The sequence below is a fragment of the Henckelia pumila genome, chromosome 2, assembly GCF_033568475.1.
Source record: "Henckelia pumila isolate YLH828 chromosome 2, ASM3356847v2, whole genome shotgun sequence".
NCBI classification, from domain to species: domain Eukaryota; kingdom Viridiplantae; phylum Streptophyta; class Magnoliopsida; order Lamiales; family Gesneriaceae; genus Henckelia; species Henckelia pumila.
The window spans coordinates 189,588,440-189,612,442 of NC_133121.1; the positions used below are offsets into that span (position 1 = coordinate 189,588,440).

A 24,003-nucleotide genomic window follows, 5' to 3' on the forward strand; every position below is an offset into this window, starting at 1 on the left:
CCTCGCTATCTACTGGCCCTCATTAAGACGCCCGAAAACCATCTAAATCAGCAAGAAAAGAGAAAGAATTGTGAATTGGAAATGGAATGTGAAGCCCTCGGCCCCTATTTATAGGCAACGATCATAACTAACGATCTCACAATTAGAGCTTCCGAACGGACTACGGATCTTTCGATCTTCTCATTGGAGATTCCGATATCTAGCCATCGAACGCGTGTCTCTGATTGAACAACCCACTGATGCCGACGGAGTTTGGACCATCTAAACTGGGGTTCGGAGCTTTTGATCTATCTCATTTCAATTCACCAATCAAAAAGCCCATACTTTATTATCCAAAAGCGATCAAACCTTCCGATTGTGGGTTCGGAGCTTCTAAACTCATCTTTTGCCTCTGTGGTACAACGCTTCTTCCGAACTGCTCTTTGGAGCTTCTGAACTATCCAATGACTTGAAGTTTTTGGAACTATTTTCGATCTATCTGAATCCAATTTTCAACTTTTTAATTCCAATTGGGAGTCCCTTAATAATGTTTTGACCAATTAAACATATTTAGGCAGTTGATTAACTTAATTAGTAAATCAAGATAATACATTTTTCCCAACTTAAGATATTTCGTCCTGAAAATCCAGACTAGGGTAATCAAAACACAACATCATTGAAACACAATTTTATTAAAATACTGCAGTTTACAAATACAATTGAACTGCATAAAGGAAAATCAATAAAAATAACTCTGGATTCTCAGAACGCATATGACTCTCTAACTCCCAAGTCATCTCTTCAATGCCTCGACGCTGCCACTGAACCATGACTAGAAGAATGCGCTTATTCCGAAGAAATTTGTCTTTCCCTTCAATAATCATGAGCGGTTTCTCCACGTATGACAAATCAGACTCTAACTAAACTTATGTCGGATGCAGAATGTGCGACTCATCTGCAATATACTGATGAAGCAATGATATGTGGAACACATTGTGAATACTAGATAGATACGGTGGTAATGACAAGCGGTAAGCCACATCTCTGAATTTATATAGTATTTCAAACGGACCAATGAACCTTGGTGCTAACTTGCCCTCCGCAAGACGTGTTAGTTCAAGTTAAAGAAAGACTGATATTGCAATTAGCAAAGAGAAATTCTTTTATTTGTTTGTCAGACATGGGATTTTGAGGTGATTGTCTGTCAGTTGTACTATACCATTTCCAAAGGATAGAAAATTTATGATTGTGGTCTGTAGAACTATGCAATTCTGGTAGGATTGCAAATGATAAGATAGTTGTCATGAGGTAGGTTTCAGCGTTAGCTTGGAGTATTTACAAGCACGTAAGGTTAGGACCGGGATGGAGTTCTAAGCCGAATTTTGAATCTTGGTATTTTTTGGTGAGAGACAGACCATACAAGTTTTGTGGGGGTATGGATTGTCAGGAAGCTACTTGGTCAGATGTTGTGTTTGGATCACAACTATCAGTGAATGTGATAAGTTGGTCTTTTTTATGTTCTCGTGGTTTCCCTAGATTTCGAGGACGAAATCTTTAAAGGGGGGGGGGGGGAGAATGTAATGAACCGAATCCAAAATTAGTGATTAAATCATAATTAATAAAGTAACCACGTTTAGAGTTGGAAAACATTATCTAGGAGTCTTCAATTGGGATTAAGGAGTTGAAAATCGGATTCAGGACGTCCGAAAATGGCTCGGAAGGTTCCAAATGATTGGGTGGATCGGAGGATCCGAACCCTAGGATCCGACCATTCGAAGATGTAGATTTCAAAGGCTCTGATCAAGTTCGGAATGGGGCAAGATCGAATGATCCGATCATGAGTTCGGATGATCCAAACTATTGAGAGTTCGGAAGCTAAATTGAGTTCGAAAGCTTGGTGAGATCGGATGATCCGATCTAGAAGATTAGACGATCCGAAACCAAGCCAGGACAAGTGGTCGGTTGCATGTAATTGGTTTAACACATTTCTATAGATCGAACCATCTGAAGGTAGAGATCGGACAATCCGAAGTCAATTTGTCAGGTGTATAAGTGGGAGTGACATCACGGATGATATATTATTTGAATCGGATGATCCGAAGACCAGTTTGGACCTTCCAAAGTGCTGGCAGGGACATGTAGTTGACAAGCAAGTTCGGATGATCCGAAGAGGAAGTACGGACCATCCGAACTCTGCCTATAAATAAAGGGTATCCGAGGGCCTCATTTGGTGCACCTCTCCAACTTCTTCCTTCCTCATTTTATAGGGTATTTTAGGTGTTCTAGTCACCTAAGTTGATCTTGGAGTTGGCGGATTGGTCTCTAAAGTAGTAGCAGAGTTGTGCCCAAGTTTTGGGACCATATTCATCCGTGAGCTGACGACGGACGCAGTTATGGTCCGATAACCCTTAAAATATTAAGGAGTATTCATTAGCTTAGTTGAGGCTTTTAAAGCATTAATTATTAGTGATGCATGATTATCTTGCATTGTAGTGTTGGACTGTAGATGTGAGAACATCTAGGAGTACTATTGACGTACGTAAGTACTGACTGAGATTGTCAGCGGGTATGCATGATTATGTGTTGCATTTATGTGTCATGATTTCATGTTACTGATTTGAGATATTATGTTGCATGTGCATATCATATTGAGTCTGTGTCTCTTTGACATGAGCCAGTGTAGGGTCGCTCAGCCCTTGTTGGGATGTTGTGACACTGAGAGTCCTGCCGACCAACGAGTTGCGCCGACTCTAGTGATTTGAGGATATTTTAGTTCCACGTCAAGTTAGGAGTGAGTGGTTGAATTATGTGGTTTGATTCCTCAAGGCTACAACTCATATCCTAGGCGCCAATCTGAGCAGATTGGATTGTATATCCCAGATATGGATACCTAGACATTATACTTGTTCATGCATCATATTTTCATGTTTACCCGTACTAGTATACTGAGCCTTATGCTCACGTCCAATGTTTTCTGTGTTTTTTGGACACCCCATTCAACGGGGCAGTTTCAGGTAGTTCCTCCAAGGATTTGGAGTGGTGACCAGGAAGTCGAAGTAGGATTAGTTGTTAGGTTTTCTTTAAGCTTCATTCGATTGGGTTGTATCTATTGGATTTGTTTAATCGGTTGTATTCTACCGGTCCAGTATTTATTTGGGTTTTCCGCAACTTATCTTTGATTATGTTAATTGCATGCTTAAGTAAGCTTTAATCCTTGTTTAGTAGTGGATCCGAGTTAAGATCATTACAAGTATCCAATACCTAATAAGAATTCATTGAGACCTTAATTAACTTTTATATTTAAACACATCACTGCCAGAACACTTCTGGACTAGATATTCTTCATAATGTCTATATGAATTGAAGTGAAAATGAACTTGTTCATTTCGTCAGATTTATTGGATTTCTCTTGTCGGGTTTCATTTTTCTTCATAGGGGGTCAGAACGCTTTCTCCCATTTCTTTTGGACCCTTTTGTGGGCTCATCGAATGAGTCTGTGCACTACACAACTTTTGTAGAATATACAATAACTTAAATATGTGTTTCATGATTGTTATTATATGTACAACCTCATATTTATTGTATTATAGTATATTCAAGGTCTTTATCTATGCAGCTTGTATTGTATACAAATAAAGAAATGCCAGAATAAATGTAAATTATATATATTAAAATAAAAATTGTTCATCACACTTAAGTAATTAAAATCTCTAGACAACAGTTAGCTTGCAGGGCATCTACTCTAACAGTTCGTATGGTCCGATCTTACAGTTTTTCAAGCTCCTTTTGACAACTCTTTGGTGTGCGTGTCTGATGGACTTCGGAAGCTCCGAAGACCGTTTCGTTTGGACGGTCCAATCGCTTCGGAGGGTCCGAAGCCGATTTCTTGTTTCCGAGCTAAATTAATTAAGCACTTGATTTTCTTAAGAAATGACCCCTTAATAAAGTTTTACCATTTAATCTTTTGAAATGAAACTAGAGTTACTACAAAAACTCTAAAACATCATAATTTTTAAATTACAAAAGAAAACAATATAAATGCTGTTTTTAACTATAACATAATACCCTAAGGCATAGTTTGGTACACATGATAAGGGAGAGATTAATAAATTATCCTCCTCCATCCCATGCTTGGTACATTTTTAAAAAGTCCATGATAAGTCAATGGGCCCTTGATAAATGCTTTGACAATGGGACTATTTATCCCTTTGATTTGGTGTGATAAATAAAATAAAACTAAAAAAATACTACAAAAAGACATGATTACCCTCCACATATAAAACATCTAAACTCTAAACACGCCTCATTCTCCTCCACATTACGGTTGGGTTAATTTTGTCATTAAAATCGAATATATAAATTTAATCACCCTTGTTAAAATCATACCAAACATTCAATATAGTATCCTACCATTTTACTTATCCTCAATTTATATTTATATTATATATCTTATACTTATCATATCATATGTACCAAACTATGTCTAATAGTCCATAGTTTATAAAACCGATGTTTTTGGCCTATGAAATAAAAACTAATAGCATTTTTCTTTTAGTGATATTTGTACGTTTTTTTATTGCATGCATGTACATGTCCTGGTGACTTCTAGCCGCAGGCAATAAATTAAGTAGCCCATAATTAGGCAGATTAGATACGGCGAAAACTCTTCCGGTAAAATTACATTTTAATTTATTCTTTTAACATAACGAAATAAATATTTATAAAACTGCATGAAAAAATAAAATATTGTGAAAATAAGATAAATGGGTTTTAATTTGTTTGCAATGTATCGAAAATGTCCCTCGACTTGTCATTATTGAATGCTTTCGCGCGCCGCATCTAAATTGCATGATTAAATATAAAGTATTACTAAAAACACTTTTAATTATTCCCAACCAATTAGTAGGATAGGGACAGCATTGTCTATTAAATAGATAATTTATTTGCTGAAAAAAATATTTGTTCTGTACAAGATTTAAATACTAATATGTTGCATTTAAACAATTTTGTACTTAATTATAAATTTGTCTCTTACAATTCCTATAAATCATCCTAACAATTTCCATTCCATTGAGAAACAGAGAAAAAACCATAAGAGAGCTTGCAAATCCAATGGCAGCTCCAATGAATGCAGGCAGTGGCGCATTTAGCTATGCCAACAATTCAAGTTATCAGGTTTCAATTAATCTCTTTGTTTCTCCATAAATATTAATTCTTTTTCATGTATGTAACTGTAAATGTTCATGCATAATATATAATCTTGATTTTTTTCAACATATATATATGTGGCAGCGAACAGGATTCAATTCTGCGAAAAACCTGATAAAGGATGTCCTGATTCAGAGCATAGACGTGAAAACCTTGATGTCATCAACAATATCAAACACCTTCACCATCACGGATTTGGGTTGTTCAACTGGTCCCAACACTTTCTTGGCCGTGGAAAACATAATCGACGCCATCGAACAAAAGTATCGCTCCCAAGGCGAAAATCCCGCGAGCCTCGAATTCCAAGTGTTCTTCAACGACCAAGTTTCGAATGACTTCAACACCCTTTTTGCTTCTCTTCCTGTAGATAGGCACTACTATGCAGCAGGAGTGCCGGGGTCTTTCCGAGGCCGGTTGTACCCCAACTCATCCATTTGCTTGGCATATTGCGCTTCTTCAATCCACTGGCTTTCTAAGATACCTGAAGAGTTGGTTGACAAAAACTCTCCGGCTTGGAATTATGGTAAAATTCACTACACGGACGCCAGGGATGAAGTTGTGGCTGCCTATGAAGCACAATTCGAGGCGGATATGGATGGCTTTTTGAATGCGAGAGGGAAAGAAATCGTGCGAGGCGGGGTGATTGTGATCATCTCACCCGGTGTGCCTGATGGAGCTCTTGCCAATCATGTCGGTATAACTTTCCGTTTCGTCGAATCCATCCTCATTGGGATGGTTAAAGAGGTAATATGGAAGATGCATTGTTTGTTTATTTTTCAAACTTTCGAATTTTAATGTGTACGTGTGAGATTATTTAGAAGGGACGCTTCTGAGAAATTTTTAGTTAGCATAGCTAAAATAGAGTTACAGGGATGTTTAAATTTTGTTGAGTACAAGTTAGTATATTACACGAAAAACTTGTTTCATTTCCCCCCTGATTTGCAAATTATTACGTTAATCCGACAATAGTTTATATATATCCATTCAATATTAGTAATATATTGTTAGATTAAGGTTTGCAATTTAGTTATTCCATCACTTAATTTAGTACTTCTTTCTTTACAGGGACTGATAAAGCAAGATGGAGTGGACTCCTTTAACATCCCTCACGTATATCCTTCAGTCAAACAAATGTCCAAAATCGTGGAGAAAAATGGGTGTTTTAGCATCAAGAAAATGGAGATGAGGAACACCAGAACAGAACTCGAAGCATCTATAGACCATGACGGTGCCATAATGCACCTTCGAGCAGCGATGGAAGGGACTTTTCTCAAACATTTTGGCAGGAAAACAGCTGAAGAACTCTTTAAAAGGACCATTCAGCAGAAATCAACGCTTTATGACATGATGGATAAATCAAGAAGTGAGATTGGCGCCCAAATATTTGCAGTTCTTACACGAAAATGACTCCGATTCGATTCAATAAACACTTTTACAAAAAGGATCGGAAGACAACTCTTGATGCTACATTTATTCTAAAGATCATAATTTCTTTTATCTTACTACAGATCGGATGTCAAACAAACACGTCATGAATAATCAGTTTATGTAATAAATAATGTAAGACCAAATGTAGCATGAGATTTCAAATTGAATGCAATGGATTATACATCGTTAATAATTTATTTCAGTAGAACTGGTTGATTTTTTCCTTATCTTACCTTCGTAAGTTTTTATGGGTCACGCTTATGCTTCATGATTTATTTGTATATTTCCATATTTGAAAAGTACAGTTATTGTTAGACAAAAAAATATATGAGAATATAATATCACAAATAATTATTTTGATGTAACCAAAATTCTACCTCGGGATGGGTCGGTAGAGCGGATTTTTTAATCTCCCAATACATGCGTCGGGTCTAATAAACGGGGTTCTACACAAACAAAAACAAGGTTAGGGGGCGCCGAAGGTGTGTTCAGCGTGCATGACCCCTCCGCTGCTGTTACGATATCCCACATTGAAATATTAAACTAATAAAGAGTTAGTTATAAAGAGCACCAAATGTTAGGTTATAAACCCATGAGGCCTCATGAGTTTATAACTCTTTATTAGAGTAATATTTCAATGTGGGATATCGTAACATTGCCGACCCCTTGAGATGCCGACGTCCGCGACGGCCCACTCTAGACGGCTTTCACTCACCTTTTTTTTTTGTGGTAGCCCTTTCCTAAGTCGCCCCTTTTGCACGGTGGCCCACTCTAGACGGCTTTCACTCACCTTTCTTCTTGGTGGTAGCCCTTTCCTAGGTCGCCCCTTCCGCTACGCCGACTCTCAACGAGAGCACCAAATGTTAGGTTATAAACCCATGAGGTGTCCATCCCAAAAGACTTGCCTATTGGGTGGGGTTGCCTCATGAGTTTATAACTAACTCTTTATTAGTTTAATATTTCAATGTGGGATATCGTAACAGCTGCCTAAAGTCAGTGCTCAGATTATGAAAATGAATAGCATAATAGAGTTGAGAGAGCAAGATAATATAAGTGCGTGAATGCGTGAATAAAATGTATAAAATGATAGAAAATACCTGATATTCACAATCAAAACGAAACAATTGAAATCTAAGTATTAGCCACCCACGGACCTCATAACACACTCTTGGTTCCGCATATTGAATCAATCCTTAGATAATAACAATCTATAATATCTAAAAATTTGAAATTTGGTTCATCTGTTTCGTTTTCGAGTAAGTAACTGAAAAAACAAATTTATAATAACAACGGTTTTAATTGTCGTAAAATACGGCCGGGATTTCTTTAGTCCTTAGAAACAACGACGCTTTTTTTAAACCATCGCTAATATTAGCGACGGTTTTACCAAAATCGTCGCTAATATCAGCGACAATTTTATCAAAATTGTTCCTAATATTAGCGACTAATTTATCAAAATCATCGCAAATATTAGGACGGTTTTATTGAAACGTCTCAAAATTTAGCAACTAAACTAACAAAACCATCGCTATTATTTATATATAAATAAAAATAATTAATACACATATATACATACTAATTAATTATATAAACTAGTGAAAAATGCATACGCTTTGCGTGTGTAAAAAAGAAGCTTTTTATATTTATATTTTTTTTAAAAGTAAAACATGGAGGAGTGGAAGGGATTTAGTAGGTAGTTGATAGGATGGGGTAATTTTGGAATAAGAAAATTTGGTGTCCTCAAATTGTTATTATAATTTGCTCATGTTTTATATAATAGTACAGATAATAGTACATATATAAATCCATATACATGATGAACTTGGAAGAAAAAGATTTGCATGCTCTCAAGCCCAAAAAGCCCAAATTTGACCCCATAAATCGCCCCCCGTCGTTCGGCCGGCCGGAGCCGGATTCCGGCAAGCCCATGATATCATCAGAACCGCCTCGTCAAGGCGACCAACATACTCAAATTTCAGGTAATTCGGAGTTGTTTTGCCCGGTCAAATGCTCGATTGAATTTTCGAATTTTCCATCCAACTCTGCGATTCCGGCCGTTGGTGCTCCGATGGACAAGCCCGTTGTATCATCTGATGCGTCTTTTCAAGGCGAACACACGGTCCAAATTTCAGCCAATTTGGAGTCCGATTGCCCTGTCAATTCGCCGGTCAAAGTTCCGACGTCACTATTCATGCGACCATCGCCCACTTTTTCCCCGATCTCCGGCGCGTCCGGCTGTGCCCAGTCGATTGGGACCCCAATTTGGAATCCTCATTCGAAGATGCTTTCAATGCAACCGGTCGTGAGTCAATCGGAGTTTCCTAGCTCCGGCAATTTCGGATCTGAGTCTCGGCTGCCACTATTCACTCGCCCACCGGAGTCGTTTCTCAATTACTCCGTCACCGGTGCTCCGATGATGATGATTTTTGGATCGAACACTCCTCAGGTCATGGGCTTTCCAATGGTGCAGTCAATTTTGTCTTTGCTGTCTCCGTTTGCAAATGCCCAATTTCAGTCGAGTCAACCCGCTCCGGTCACTGAGTTGCCCCGTTTCACAACCGATTTGGCCGAGTCTTCACTTATGGTGACCGGTTCCTTGCTCTCCTCGCCGTCGCCGGTCGCCGGTGGTAGCCCCTTAGCTGACCCGGGAGTTGACTCGGCCGAGCCCGCGAGTCAACTCGTTGTGGATGACTCGGCAGTCAACCTTTCGAGTTCTGAGGCTCCGACTGTTCCTGTTGCTGTTTCGGCTCTTCCAGCGCCTCCTAAGGTCTCTTTCAGGGTTATGGTGGCTCCTCCATCTGCTAATTCGCAACATTTGAGCTTTGTAGGGGTTGCGGATTCAGAGTTTGGGACTCTTGCCTCGTCGGTTCGTGATGGGATTCCTGGGATTCTCTTCCCAGATCAGGTTATTTCCTCCCTCTCTGAACCCTATAAATTTGCATTGGTTGGGAGGATTTCAGGGAACAGAGGTGTGACCCCTAATTGTGATATTATTGCTGTGATTTTCCGTATTGGTTTGGTGGGTTCACATACGGTGAAATTCCTTCCTCGCGGTTTTATGCTTATTAATTTTACTCTAGAGGAAGATTACCTGATGTTTTGAGGTAAACCTGAAGTCTCTATTCGGTCTGTTACGATCCGTTTTTCTAAATGGACTCTGGAGTTCAGGTTTGAGGAGGAGTCTTCAGTGGTTCCGGTTTGGGTCAAATTTCCGAATTTACCCCTGCACCTTTATGATAAAAAAAGCCTGTACCCGATAGCAAAGATCCTAGGTAATCCTATTAAGGTTGATGAGATTACTGCTGATGGTTCCAGGGGGTCTTTTGCTCGTGTGTGTGTGGAGATGGATGTTCTATTGGCTCGTCCGGAGCGTATTTGGGTTGGCTGGGGTAACCACTGTCAGACAGCTGAGGTTGTTTATGAACAGGTTCCCCATTTTTGTACTCATTGTCGCTTGCTGGGCCATTCCCTTGAGTTTTGTTCTCGGAATGGGCCCCCCGTTCGCAAGAGAAGACCCCGTCGTCGGGGTAAGTCTTCATGCGCTCCTCCAGATTCTGGTACAGTTCCTGGGGATCAGGAGCAGGCTGCTCAGCAGGATTTGGGTCCTCCTTCCAGTGTTATTCAGCATGCTACTTCAGATGGTTGGACTGTTCAGAGGGGTAGACAGCGGTCTCGTCTGCCTCAGCGTCGTGTGCTTCCTCAGTCTTTGAGGAATTCCTTTGACGTCCTTCAGAATGTCAAAGAGGATGTTGGTCAGGATGTTGCTTCGGGTGGCATCCCTGCTATTGGTGTTAGTTCTGCATCGGACTCGCAGTTGGTCATTGAGGATGAGTCTGGACAGATAGAGGTGGTGCCTTTTGTTACACCACTGCCAGTTGTTTCTACTGATGCTCAGAGCTCGGGATTTGCTCCTCCAGATCCTGTTTGTCTTTCAGTGTTGGATGTTACTACTGATAGCGGTAGGAAGGCAAAGATTTTGGCGGCCCCTCCTGCCTCTTCGAGTCATTCTCCGTTCTTATCAATTCGCACGCGCTCTCAGAAACGCTATGGATCTTTGACTCAGCAGCGTCGACAGCGTGTTTCTTCGGGGCGTCCTCCTTGAGTAGCTGTTTGATTATGGTTTTATTAGGTGGGGGAGTACTGCAGGTTTCTCCTTGCTCACTGATGTTTTATTCTGTATTATGGACTCTTGTAATCTTTTATGCTATATGTTTTGATGTTCTTTTTTTTCTTTTGGAGAGGTCTTGGCCTAGTTTCCCTCTCTAGTTGGTGTTTTTTCTACTGTGTTTATAAAATAAGTGGCATTGCCACCTTTTTAAATAAAAAAAAAAAATCCATATACATATACTACATACTACTAGGGGTGGGCGTCGAATCGGGTTTGTCGGATTCGGGTAGTTCGGGTCGGGTACCCGAACCCGAAATTTATTATGCACTACACGACCATTCGGTTACCCGATATTTTCGGTTACTCGAAATTTATTATGCACTTTCCGATCATTCGGGTAAAAATACTACCCGAACCCGAAATTTATAGGCTAAATACCGAAAAGAGCAATTAGATCAGGGATTAGTTTTCTCCCCTTTTCGTTTTAATATAATATATATGTGTAAATTATAATATAATATTATATTATATATATATATATGCTATAATTATTTTATAAATATTATATATATAAATATAGAATTATGTTCCCCTGTTTGGATGCAGAGAAACTTGGGCGCCAGCTTATGTGGCGCCCCATGTCATTTTCTTTTTTTAAAATTAAATTTGTTTTTGTTTTTTTATTTGAAATTCCCCTTTCCCTACAAATTTCCCACACCCACATTACTTCATGCTTCTCACCCCTTTCATCTTTCCTGTTCACTTTCCTCTCTCAAAAACATCACCTCTTCTTCTTCCAAATGGTGGTCTTCTCGCCACGGGAATATCCTTGTCAGTGCCGCTGACTTCTCTCCCAGATCCAACAAGAAAAACTTGAGCTGTGTTAGTGATTTGTGGTGGTGATGGTGGTCGGGCCTGGGTGGTCAGGATGGGGTGGTCGGTGATGGTGGTCGGTCAACATGGGTGGTCGGTGATGTGGTCGGTCGATGCGGCAGCTTCTTATGTGGGGTGGGGTGGTCGACTGGTCGGGCTTATGGTGGTCGGTCAGCGATGTGGGTGGCGGGATTGGAGTGGTTGGCAGCGGCAGCGACGGATTTGAAGATTTGGAAGGAGATGGGATTTGAAGATATGGAAGGAGATGCTACGCAGAGGGGAAGAAGACGATGCTTCATTTCATAAAATTGGGCCCAATTTTTTTAACAAATTAAAAAAAAATGATGGGGGCGCCAGCTGGGCCGCCAGCTCAGCTGGCGCCCAAGTTCCCCTGCACCTCTAGGGTGCAGGGGAACATTATATATATATCGGGTACCCGACTTAATTTCGGGTAGATACTTGTCTACCCGACACCAACCCGAACACAATTAATCGGGTTCGAGTAATTATTTCATGAAATTACCCGACCCGATTGGGTTAAACCAGATCGGGTCGGGTCGGTACCCGATACCCGATGTTATAATGCCCACCCCTTCATACTACATGGTATAAATCAATAATCAATATATGTTTGTACGTTGGTATGTCATTTCTACAAATAAGAAAAACCCAGCGGGAAACGTGGTTGGAAATGGCTAGGGTTATAAAAAAATGGCCGCAAATTTGAAGTCTTATAACATTTTGAGCGCCAGTTGTGTTAAATGTCGTCGCAAATTGCGATGGTTTTATAAGAAATCGTCCCAAAATTTAGCAACAATTTATAACAAACCATTGTAAATTGCGACGATTTTATAACAAACCGTCTCACAATTTAAATTAGCGATGGTTTTCACCTGAATTGTCACAACTAGCAACGGTTTTAACCTGAACAGTCACAAATATTTGTGATGATTTTGAGTAAACCGTCATAAATAGTGACAGTGTATTCAAACCGTCACAAATAGAGACAATTTTATTCAAAACGTCTTTAATAGCGACAATTTTCTAATAAAACGTCGCAATTATTTGTGAGAATTTGTTAAAAATAACCGTCACAAAACTCCGTGTTTTTTGGCCTCGGGTCGAAAACAATCGCATTGTGGCGCAATCGCAATCTAAAATGAAGAGTAGAAATTGCAACTTACCAAAACCAAATATGAACGCATGTGAATGGTCGTATGCAATTCTTTGATATCGAAAACAACGTATGTCAAATGAATATTTTATAGTGAATGAGAAACTGATCGGTGGTGATGTTCACCCAATTTTCAATTTTTCCCAACAAATTTAAACGATTTATGTCGAGCGAAAAATAGCATATATACAAAATTTTAAACACGAAAAACAATTCCGAAGTGATGGGAAATTGAATATATATAAATTGGTACAAATTCATAAATCTAGAACATAACTAGAGATGGAGGAAAAATGGAATATTAGAAAAACGTAAGTTCAAACCAACAACAACTATAGAGATTGAGATGACTAAAATTACTGTATGTTTTCTGACTATGGTGTAAATTTGGAGAATAATAGACGTCAGTTGGAAGGGTAGCCAGCAGAAGCATGGGAATTGGGAGAGAACGTGAAGAGATATGTCTGAGTAGGGGTGAGAAAAAAATCAAATTTTTAGTATCGAGGTTGCCGTACAGAAAAAATGCCGAATTTATCAAATTTTTGGTATACCGAAGATTTCGGTACGGTACGGTAAAGATACCGACTCTTTGGGTACGACAATGATATGAAATTTAAAATTTTGGGGTATATACCGGTGTACCGATATACCAAAACTTTATATAAAAATTTTAAAATATATAATATTTTTAAACAATAAATGTATAAAATTTATAAACTATAAGGTTTTTTTCGGTATAAAATGGTATATACCGATACCGTATCAAAATCTCGATATACTGTAAAATTTTGATATAATCGGTATTGATGTGATTTTGTTAAACCGGGTGCCCAGGCTATCAGGGTAGTAAAGTTGTGAGGACCTCGGGTTGCTAATCTCATCTTAGGGCAATTAATGATTAATAAACAATTAATCATGTATTTAAAAGAATACTCAAACCAAATAATAAATAAAAAAAATTTAAAAAATATTGCACCTCGCTCGATCGGTTAAATCCTACCGATCGAGCGAGCTGGAAATCTTATTTCTCGGGTCTGAGCATATTTTGGTCTCGCTCGAGCGGTCAAATCCTACCGATCGAGCGAGCTCAAAATTTCAATTCTCTGTTTTGCAGTTTTAAGGCCTCGCTCGATCGGTTGAATCCTACCGATTGAGCGGCCTCTCTGCCCAGAAAAATCTGCAGAAACACTTATGCTGTCAAGACTTGGAAATCTAATCCAAAACCAACTCAAACATTGTTGATAAAATCAGGAACATGCATATATACACATATAACGACTCAAGTATAAATTCATGCCTTTATTACATCAAACGAAGATCATAAGGAGCATAACACCACAAGCTACACAAAGTCTCAAAAGTGTGCTTCAAGTTTCTAATTGTCTACTAAGTTTGATACATTCAAAGGCCTAGTCCTTCAGCTACAACCCGAGTCCTCACTTGCTCAATCTCTCTCCCGAGCTATCAATGTCGTCGTTGACTAGCTCCTGCCCCCTCTGTAGCCATGCACACATACAAAATAAAGCAACAGCTGGATAAACTTCGGTGAGAAATCATTTACAGTTTAATCGACATATATAAAGCGTTAAATAAATCATATCGACTCTATTCATAATCGACTCAACAATAGAGTAAATAACGCATATATCGATTAAGAATTGATTCATATCACGTCGTTGTCATCAAGATTCGTAAACGATCTTGACATGGATATCCATCTATCTAAATCATTCCGGATTCGAAAATAAGGTCAACCTCCGACCTTGGCATATAACCAATTCAATAACATCTCGTATCATAATCATATCAACTCAAATCAAAGATCCACTACCTGGGATGGATCAACAACATCAAAATCAAATCAAAACATAAACAAGTATGTGGTTTTGGCAGGACAACTCAAGAATAATCGATCTTGAGTTCAAACTCCCTAACTCGTGATGTTGTCATTATACCTTCGTATATCTTGGTTCTGAACACTTCCAATCTGAAATATAACAATCAGAACAATCATATCAAACTTCATTCAAGATGATCAATCCAAAATCGGATCAAACTCATCAATATAACGTCAATACAATCACTTCAAACCTCCAGCAAACTTCCTCGGTTCAAAGTCGGACTTCCTGAGTTGATCGAGCTTGAAACTAATCTGAAATGTAACGATTATGATCAATAAGTATCAGTATACAATAACAAGATCCTCAGCTCAATCATAGGCTATCAAAACAACTTCACAACCTAAACTGGCGGCGTAGCGATTGAAAATCGGTAACCGATGAAATATCAAACATTTTCCAACTTTGAATACAATCCATATGCATATCACAATAGCAATAATCACTCATAAAACCATATAACAGCAGCTATAACCATCGAACACAAGCTGAAAATCAGGATTAAGTACACGCAACATGAATTCTTCGACCCGGTTTCGATATCGGAATACATAAACGTCGAAGAACATATACATATCATCAATATCTGATATCTACCAAATTTCAAACTTCAAACCATGCCGAAAGAATTAAAAACTTACACTAGATCTAAGCCCTCGTTGTAAGGATTCCAGAACACCTTTCGGAATCAAAATCGGACGATTGGATCAAAAGATACGGCGATTTGAAAATCAAAGTTTCAAAGAAAACAAAGAAGATCTCGGCTCTGTTTCTCAATTTCTCTCCATGTTCTGAATTTCTCTATACATCACACGTATAGATGCTGATGAAGCAACTAATAATCTGATAGCTTCAAATAATATTGCACTTTAGTCCCTAGAAACTTCATAAATTGCAATTCAGTCCTCGGCCCTTATTTTAATTCAATTTTAATCCTAAATAATTTAAGAATATTAGAATTTAAATCGAAACTCTAAATATTCCCAAATTAAATATACTCGGATTAAAATTAAATAATCTCGGATTAAATTAAATAATCATGGTTTAAATTAAATAATCTCGGGCCTTACATTTCTCCCCCACTAAGACATGAGTTCGTCCTCGAATTCATAAGCAATATAGATATGCAGTCTGTATACTCATAAGAATAAAGAATAACAGAAAACTGAATAAGAACTCACATCAGTGGAATAAGTAAGGAAATCTTTGTCTCATGTCTTCTTCAACTTACCATGTCGCTTCTTCAACTCCGTGTCGACTCCATTGAATCTTCACCAATGGAATGGTCTTCGTTCGGAGTTGCTTTTCCTTTCTATCAAAAATCTGATTTGGTTTCTTGAAATAATTCAAAGTGTCATCGAGTTCAGCTTCATCAACGTGGATAATATGCGATACATCAGGCTGATACTTCCTCAACATCGAAACATGAAAAACATCATGAATACCGGACAAGGATAGAGGAAGAGCTAGTCGATAAGAAAGATTGCCTATCTTCTCAAGAATCTCATACGGCCCAATAAATCGGGAATATAATTTTCCTCATTTACCAAATCGTATAGTACCCCTGAAAGGTGAAATCTTCAAGAATACTCTATCTCCCTGTTCAAAAGATAACGGACGTCATCGCATATTCGCATATCTAGTCTGTCTGTGCTGCGCTGTTCTCATTCTCTGCTGAATCAACTTCACCTTCTCAGTCATCTGTCTGATCATATCCGGTCCCAACTCAGGCACCTCTGACACATCATCCCAATATAATAGCAATCGACACTTCTTCCCATACAACGCTTCAAATGGAGCTATCTCTATACTCGTCTGATAACTGTTGTTATAAGAGAATTCCATAAGTGGTATAGAATCTTGCCATGTAACACCAAAATCAAGTATCACGACTCTAAGCATATCCTCAAGAGTCTGAATAGTTCGTTCAGATTGACCGTCAGTTTGAGGATGATAAGCAGTACTCAAATGTAAGCGCGGACCTAGAGCTTCCTGTAGGCTATGCCAAAAGTGCGAAGTAAATTTAGGATCTCGATCAGATACACTCGACTTTGGCACACCGTGCAATCTTACCACTTCTCGAATATAGAGATCTGTCATTTGATCATGACGATAAGTCATTCGATAAGGAATAAAGCACGCAGATTTCGTCAATCTGTCTATGATCACCCAAATAGCATCGCAACCTCGGGATGATCGTGGCAATTTTGTCACAAAGTCCATAGAAATGTGATCCCATTTCCATTCAGGAATAGATAGACTCTGTAATAAGCCACCTGGTTTATTTCTCTCAGCCTTCACCTGTTGGCAGTTCAAGCATTTTGATACAAATTCAGTCACATCAGACTTCATTTGTTTCCACCAGTAGTGATTCTTCAAATCGTTGTACATTTTTCTGCATCCAGGATGAATACTAAATCGACTACAATGGGCTTCTGTCAAGATATTATGTCTCAAATCTGAAAGATCGGAAACAACAATTCGGTTATTCACATACAGAATATCATCATTACTAACCTTGTACTCAGACTGATGTCCTGATCTAATCATTTCAATCGACTTTTGTACAATCAAATCAGATTTTTGTGCTTCTTTGATTCGAATCAACAACTCAGACTCAACACTGATAGCACAAATTCTCATCGGTCTTCTATCTGTCTCAAAAATATATCCAAAAATACAGCAATCTTCAATCAAATTAGATACACCTATAGTAGATAAAGATAAGGCACATATATTCCTACTTAGGGCATCAGCTGCTGCATTTGACTTCCCTGGATAATATTTGATTTCACAGTCGAAATTCTTCAGTAAGTCGAGCCATCTTCGTTGTCTCATGTTCAGTTCAGATTGTGAAAACAGATACTTCAGAATTTTGTGATCAGAAAATATTTCGAATTTCTCACCATACAAATAATGTCGCCAGATCTTCAATGCAAAAACAATAGCTGCCAATTCAAGATCATGAATTGGATATCTGACTTCATATGGTTTCAGTTGTCGAGAAGCATAAGCGACAACATGTCCTTTCTGCATTAAAACACATCCCAAACCTCGGTGAGAAGCATCGCAATAAACAACAAAATCACCAGTATCTGAAGGGATTGTCAAGACTGGTGTTGTAGTCAATCTTTTCTTCAACTCAAGAAAACTTGTTTCACATGCTTCAGACCACACAAACGGTGCATTCTTCTGTGTAAGCTGAGTAATAGGCTTCGCAATAGACGAGAAGTCTCGGATAAATCGACGATAATATCCTGCTAAACCCATAAAACTTCTAATTTCTGGCACAGATGTCGGTCTCTGCCAACTAATTATAGCTTCAACTTTACTTGGATCGAATGAAATACCATCTCCTGATATAATATGACCCAGAAATACCACCTGTTTCAACCAAAACTCACATTTGGATAGCTTAGCATACAGTTTTTCTTCCCTCAACGTATTCAAAACTTTTCTCAAGTGATTAACATGATCACACAAATTCTTAGAGTATATCAAAATATCATCGATAAATATGATTACGAAATCATCTAGATACTTTTGAAATACTCTATTCATCAATCCCATAAAAACTGCTGGTGCATTCGTTAGACCAAACGGCATGACTATAAATTTGTAATGGCCATACCTGGTTCTAAATGCAGTCTTAGGGATATCCTCATCTCTCACCCTCAATTGATGATAACCAGATCGTAAATCAATCTTCGAATATACTGACAAACCCTGCAATTGATCAAACAAGTCATCGATACGAGGTAAAGGATAGCGATTATTTACCGTTGCTTTGTTCAATTTTCGGTAGTCAATACACAGCCTCATCGATCCGTCTTTCTTTCTCACAAATAATACCGGAGCTCCCCAGGGCGAAACACTCGGTCTGATATATCCCTTGGCCAACAATTCTTCAAGTTGGTCCTTCAACTCTTTCAAATCTATCGGTGTCATACGATAAGGTGCTTTCGATATCGGCTGTGTACCTGGAATCAACTCAATGCTGAAATCTACCTCTCGATATGGTGGCAATCTCGGAATCTCGTCAGGGAAAACATCAGCGAATTCGCTAACCACTGGCAAGTCAGCCAATTGTGGGCTAGTCTTCAATATATCGACTGCATAAATAAGAAATCCTTCTGCCCCTTTCTGTAATAAGTCAGTTATAGAAAGAACAGGTATCAAATAAATTCTGGCTCGTGATCCCTTACCGTAGAATTTCCATTCATCAGTCATATCAGTTCTGAATCTTACAGTCTTCAGAAAACAATCAACTGTAGCTATGTACTTGGTTAGCATATCGATACCGATGATACAATCAAAATCAAACAAACCGAGTACAACACAATCAACCTCAATCTCATGACCCTCAGACTGTAATATACAATGTTGTACAGACTTCACTGATATGATACCTCTTCCCAACGGAGATGAAATAGATACTATAGTAGCTAAAGGTTCAACAGGCAACTCGTGTAATGCAACAAATTGCTCAGAAATAAATGTGTGTGATGCACCAGTATCAAATAAGACATAGGCAGGATAACTATAAAGAAAACAGTTACCTGCAATCACATCATCTGGTGCAGCTTGTGCTTGCTCTTCAGTCAATGCAAACACCCTAGCCTGCTGCCTTGGAGGTTGATTCACTGACTGACCTCCACCTCCTCCTGCTCTACCCTGTGCTGCTGGTTGTGGTTGAAATAAATGCACAAAAGATCTTGATTGAGCCACTGGTCTCGATGATCTAGTACCCTGTGCACCTCCAGATCCACGCTGTGGGCAGACTCGTGCAAAATGACCTGTCTGATTGCAAATGTGACAAGTACCAAAAACTCCTCGGCATTGTTCACTAGTATGACGTCCTCCACACTTGGTACAGTATACTCCAGACCTCTGTCCAATTCTTGACTGTTTGGAACCACTTGAACTCGAAGAGCTACCACCTGGATGCTTAAACTGTTTGCTTTTGCCCTTAAAAAAAATTTTCTTACCACTACTACTACCTCCAGCATCAAATCGAGGTGGTGGTGGAATCTGTGGCTGCTCTTGCGGTTGTCTCATCGGCTGTGGCACAAACTGTGCTCCTCGTTGCCTCAGTATTCCTGCTTCAGCCCCCTTTGAAGGATTCAGAGCATCGGCAAAGTTATTCGGTCGTCCCGAATTGACAAGAGTGAACACATCAGGATTCAAGCCATTGATGAATTGATCGGCTTGAGCTTCATCACTAACAGCAATATGTGGAGCAAACTTCAACAAGCTAGTGAACTTTGCAACATATTCTTCGATATTTAACTGTCCCTGGTGCAAACTTGCAAACTCTGCTCCTTTTTCCTTTTGATAAGAAACTTGAAAGAACCGTTGATAGAAAGCAGTTCGAAATACTAACCAGGTAATAAAAGTACCTTGTTGTTCAAACGCTCGCTTCAACTCCATCCACCAACTCTTTGCAAGGCCATGTAATTGATGAATCACCAATCTCACACGACGATCATCATTATAGTCGAGGGATTCAAATAACTGTTCGATATACTCCAGCCAATTCTCACAGTCAACAGAATTTTCAGTTCCTTGCAAAGTTGGTGGTTTAAATGACTGGAATCGTTTCAGAAGTTTCTCCATCGGATTAGCATCACCAAACACATCAGCAGAAGTACTACTCTGTCCATGCTCATGTGCTGTCACTGGTATTTGTGCAACATTAGTCTGCTCTGGCTGATTCATTGCCAAAGTCTGTCTAGTAGTCGGTGATGGTCGGGGAGACATATCTGATAATCAAACATATTAGTGTACAATTCATCATCACATCATAACACAATTCTGTTTCAGTCCCTCCTCTGATAAGCGCACAATGTCTTCTCAAGAGATCGAGTTCTGATTCAATTGCAGTCTATCATGCTTCCAATCACATCAGATAAATAGATAGCATGAAATTCTTAAAGCTGTAAATCAATTCAGATAATACACATGCTTCACGATTATATAAATCAGAATAAAAGACTCGATCTACCCCGCTCCTCTATTCTCAGTCCGAGAACCTTAACGCTCTGATACCACCTGTTGTGGGGACCTCGGGTTGCTAATCTCATCTTAGGGCAATTAACGATTAATAAACAATTAATCATGTATTTCAAAAAAATACTCAAACCAAATAATAAATAAAAAAATTTAAATATTGCACCTCGCTCGATCGGTTAAATCCTACCGATCGAGCGAGTTGGAAATCTCATTTCTCGGGTCTGAGCATATTTTGGTCTCGCTCGAGCGGTCAAATCCTACCGATCGAGCGAGCTCAAAATTTCAATTCTCTGTTTTGCATTTTTAAGGCCTCGCTCGATCGGTTGAATCCTACCGATCGAGTGGCATCTCTGCCCAGAAAAATCTGCAGAAACACTTATGCTTTCAAGACTTGGAAATCTAATCCAAAACCAACTCAAACATGGTTGATAAAATTAGGAACATGCATATATACACATATAATGACTCAAGTATAAATTCATGTCTTTATTACATCAAACGAAGATCATAAGGAGCATAACACCACAAGCTACACAAAGTCTCAAAAGTGTGCTTCAAGTTTCTAACTGTCTACTAAGTTTGATACATTTAAAGGCCTAGTCCTTCAGCTACAACCCGAGTCCTCACTTGATCAATCTCTCTCCCGAGCTATCAATGTTGTCGTTGACTAGCTCCTGCCCCCTCTGTAGCCATGCACACATACAAAACAAAGCAACAGCCAGATAAACTCTGGTGAGAAATCATTCCCAGTATAATCGACATATATAAAGCGTTAAATAAATCATATCGACTCTATTCATAATCGACTCAACGATAGAGTAAATAACGCATATATCGATTAAGAATTGATTCATATCACGTCGTTGCCATCAAGATTCGTAAACGATCTTGACATAGATATCCATCTATCGAAATCATTCCGGATTTGAAAATAAGGTCAACCTTTGACCTCGGCATAGAACCAATTCATTAACATCTCGTATCATAATCATATCGACTCAAATTAAAGATCCACTTGTTCGAAAACGGTGTTCAGATCAATTAGAATTGATACCCGGTGCAGCGAAAGTTTAAAAATTTATTTTTATTAATATGGAACGATTCCATATCTGGGTATCAAAACTTTTACGATTAAATTCATACAAGTAAAACAAATAATCACAATTAATGTTTTACCTTAAATCTCGAAACGAGATTATGGACTTCAACAAAATTTAATCTGCTCTTCTTGTAAATCCCGAGAACTGATGGCGTCACGATCAATCACCGGAATAAGGTCCACGAACAGAAAACAGAAACCCTCTGATTGACTGCACTAGAAATCAATCAGAAGTTTTGCGTAGAGAATAAATAGATATGATCTGTTAATTCAGAATTGTAATTTTTCACAAAAAATCACAATCCGAATTTTCTCAAAAGGAGCAAGGATTTTCGAAAAACCCTTAGAAAATAATATACAGTGTTCGAAAATTAAGACTGAATCACACACAATTTTCGAACCCACTACATGTATTTATAGATAATTTCTAGACTAGGTTAAGTTATAATTGTGTTAGGACTCTAACTCCTTAAAACCCACAATCCATAACTTAAGCCCAACAAGCCAAGCCCGTTGTTCTAAAAATTAATATAAAATTCATCGTGACTCCGATTGATAAACTGATTTTACCAATGTGCACAGAAACCATTTCTGCATCTTTTAGAGTCAAGATAATTTTTCTGAATCCGAATTCAGTGATTTCCAAAAATGCCCATCCCTATGTCATTTTAGGAAATCCCACTCCCTTTAGTTAAGAAGTCCAACTTCTCTTTCATTAAATTTAACTCTTTAAATTTAACTATCTCTACGGGGTTTTAGTAATCCATTACTTGTGTAACCCTCAATGGTTCAGGAATACAGCTAGCCGTGGGCTCACAACTCCTTGTGACTCGGAACAACAATTTCCGACTTACCCATCGAATCATGGTAAGAGCGCCTAGCAACATCGCCCCATGATTTCCTAGGTATTTTTGATAGTGCCTGCAAGAACCAGTAGATTTTGGTTAGCGTACAATACGGTCCCTTCATCCATATATCCCGATCGAATCAACAACCATTGGTATATCGAGAGTCGTTCGAGATTCGATAACTATGCATTACATCTTGAAGATCAAATAGTGACATCGCATGTGTTACTAGGATAACCAATTAACCTAAAACACATCATGTACTCTGGCCAGAGATTTGTCACACTAATATCTCCTCAGATCGCATAGGATATCCACACTCGCAAGTATGTGGTGAATCCTTGACAACAAAGAATCGACTCCTATATGTGTCGTAACTGTACCCAATCCCGACACCTGATGACACCAATAGAGTCGGTAAACGAGTCAAAGTACAGTACTAGCATATAGAGTCTCAATGATGTTTCAAGTAATAAGGACTAATGGTGTACAACCAAAACCGCGGACTTTATCCACTCGATAAGTGATAACCACTTGGAATGTCCGAATAGGGTAGTTCGATCATTCATCATATGAATATCCATTTGCATGCTTTGAACATCTCTATGTTCCATTCCAATGAAACGTGGTACTCGGCATCGCAAATGCTAGTCTCAATCTCGAGCGATCCTTATCCTTATTTGCGGACGGCTCAATTGACTAGGAACAGTTTAGAATATACAGTGACTATAAGATGTGTTTCATGATAGACATCCCCATGTGCTACCACATCGTACATACACTATAGTATATTCAAGGTCTTTATCAAAACAACAATATTATATCATAATATAACAATATGAATAAAGATAAAGTCAATACCATTATAAACGTGTAAATTATATTAAACAAAAAATTGTTTTACATAGAGTCATAAAAGCCCTTAGCCACAAGTTGGCTAACCGGGCACCCACTCTTTCACCACTACCTGGGATGGATCAACAACATCAAAATCAAATCAAAACATAAACAAGTATGTGGTTTTGGCGGGACAACTCAAGAATAATCGATCTTGAGTTTCAAAATCCCTAACTCATGATGTCGTCATTATACCTTCGTATATCTTGGTTCTGAACACTTCCAATCTGAAATATAACAATCAGAACAATCATATCAAACTTCATTCAAGATGATCAATCCAAAATCGGATCAAACTCATCAATATAATGTCAATACAATCACTTCAAACCTCCAGCAAACTTTCTCGGTTCAAAGTCGGACTTCCTGAGTTGATCGAGCTTGAAAATAATCTGAAATGGAACGATTATGATCAAGAAGTATCAGTATACAATCACAAGATCCTCAGCTCAATCATAGGCTATCAAAACAACTTCACA

At 38.6% G+C, this 24,003-nt stretch overlaps 1 protein-coding gene across 1 annotated transcript; it reads left to right on the forward strand.

Annotated features, from left to right (window-relative positions):
• Nucleotides 1-5,049: 5,049 nt before the first annotated feature.
• LOC140885097 (loganic acid O-methyltransferase-like) lies at nt 5,050-6,729 on the forward strand. The gene is made up of 3 exons (XM_073292026.1): nt 5,050-5,154; nt 5,272-5,931; nt 6,253-6,729. The coding sequence occupies exons 1-3, from the start codon at nt 5,092-5,094 to the stop codon at nt 6,592-6,594; spliced, it is 1,065 nt and encodes a 354-aa protein (XP_073148127.1). The 5' UTR covers nt 5,050-5,091; the 3' UTR covers nt 6,595-6,729.
• Nucleotides 6,730-24,003: the final 17,274 nt, after the last annotated feature.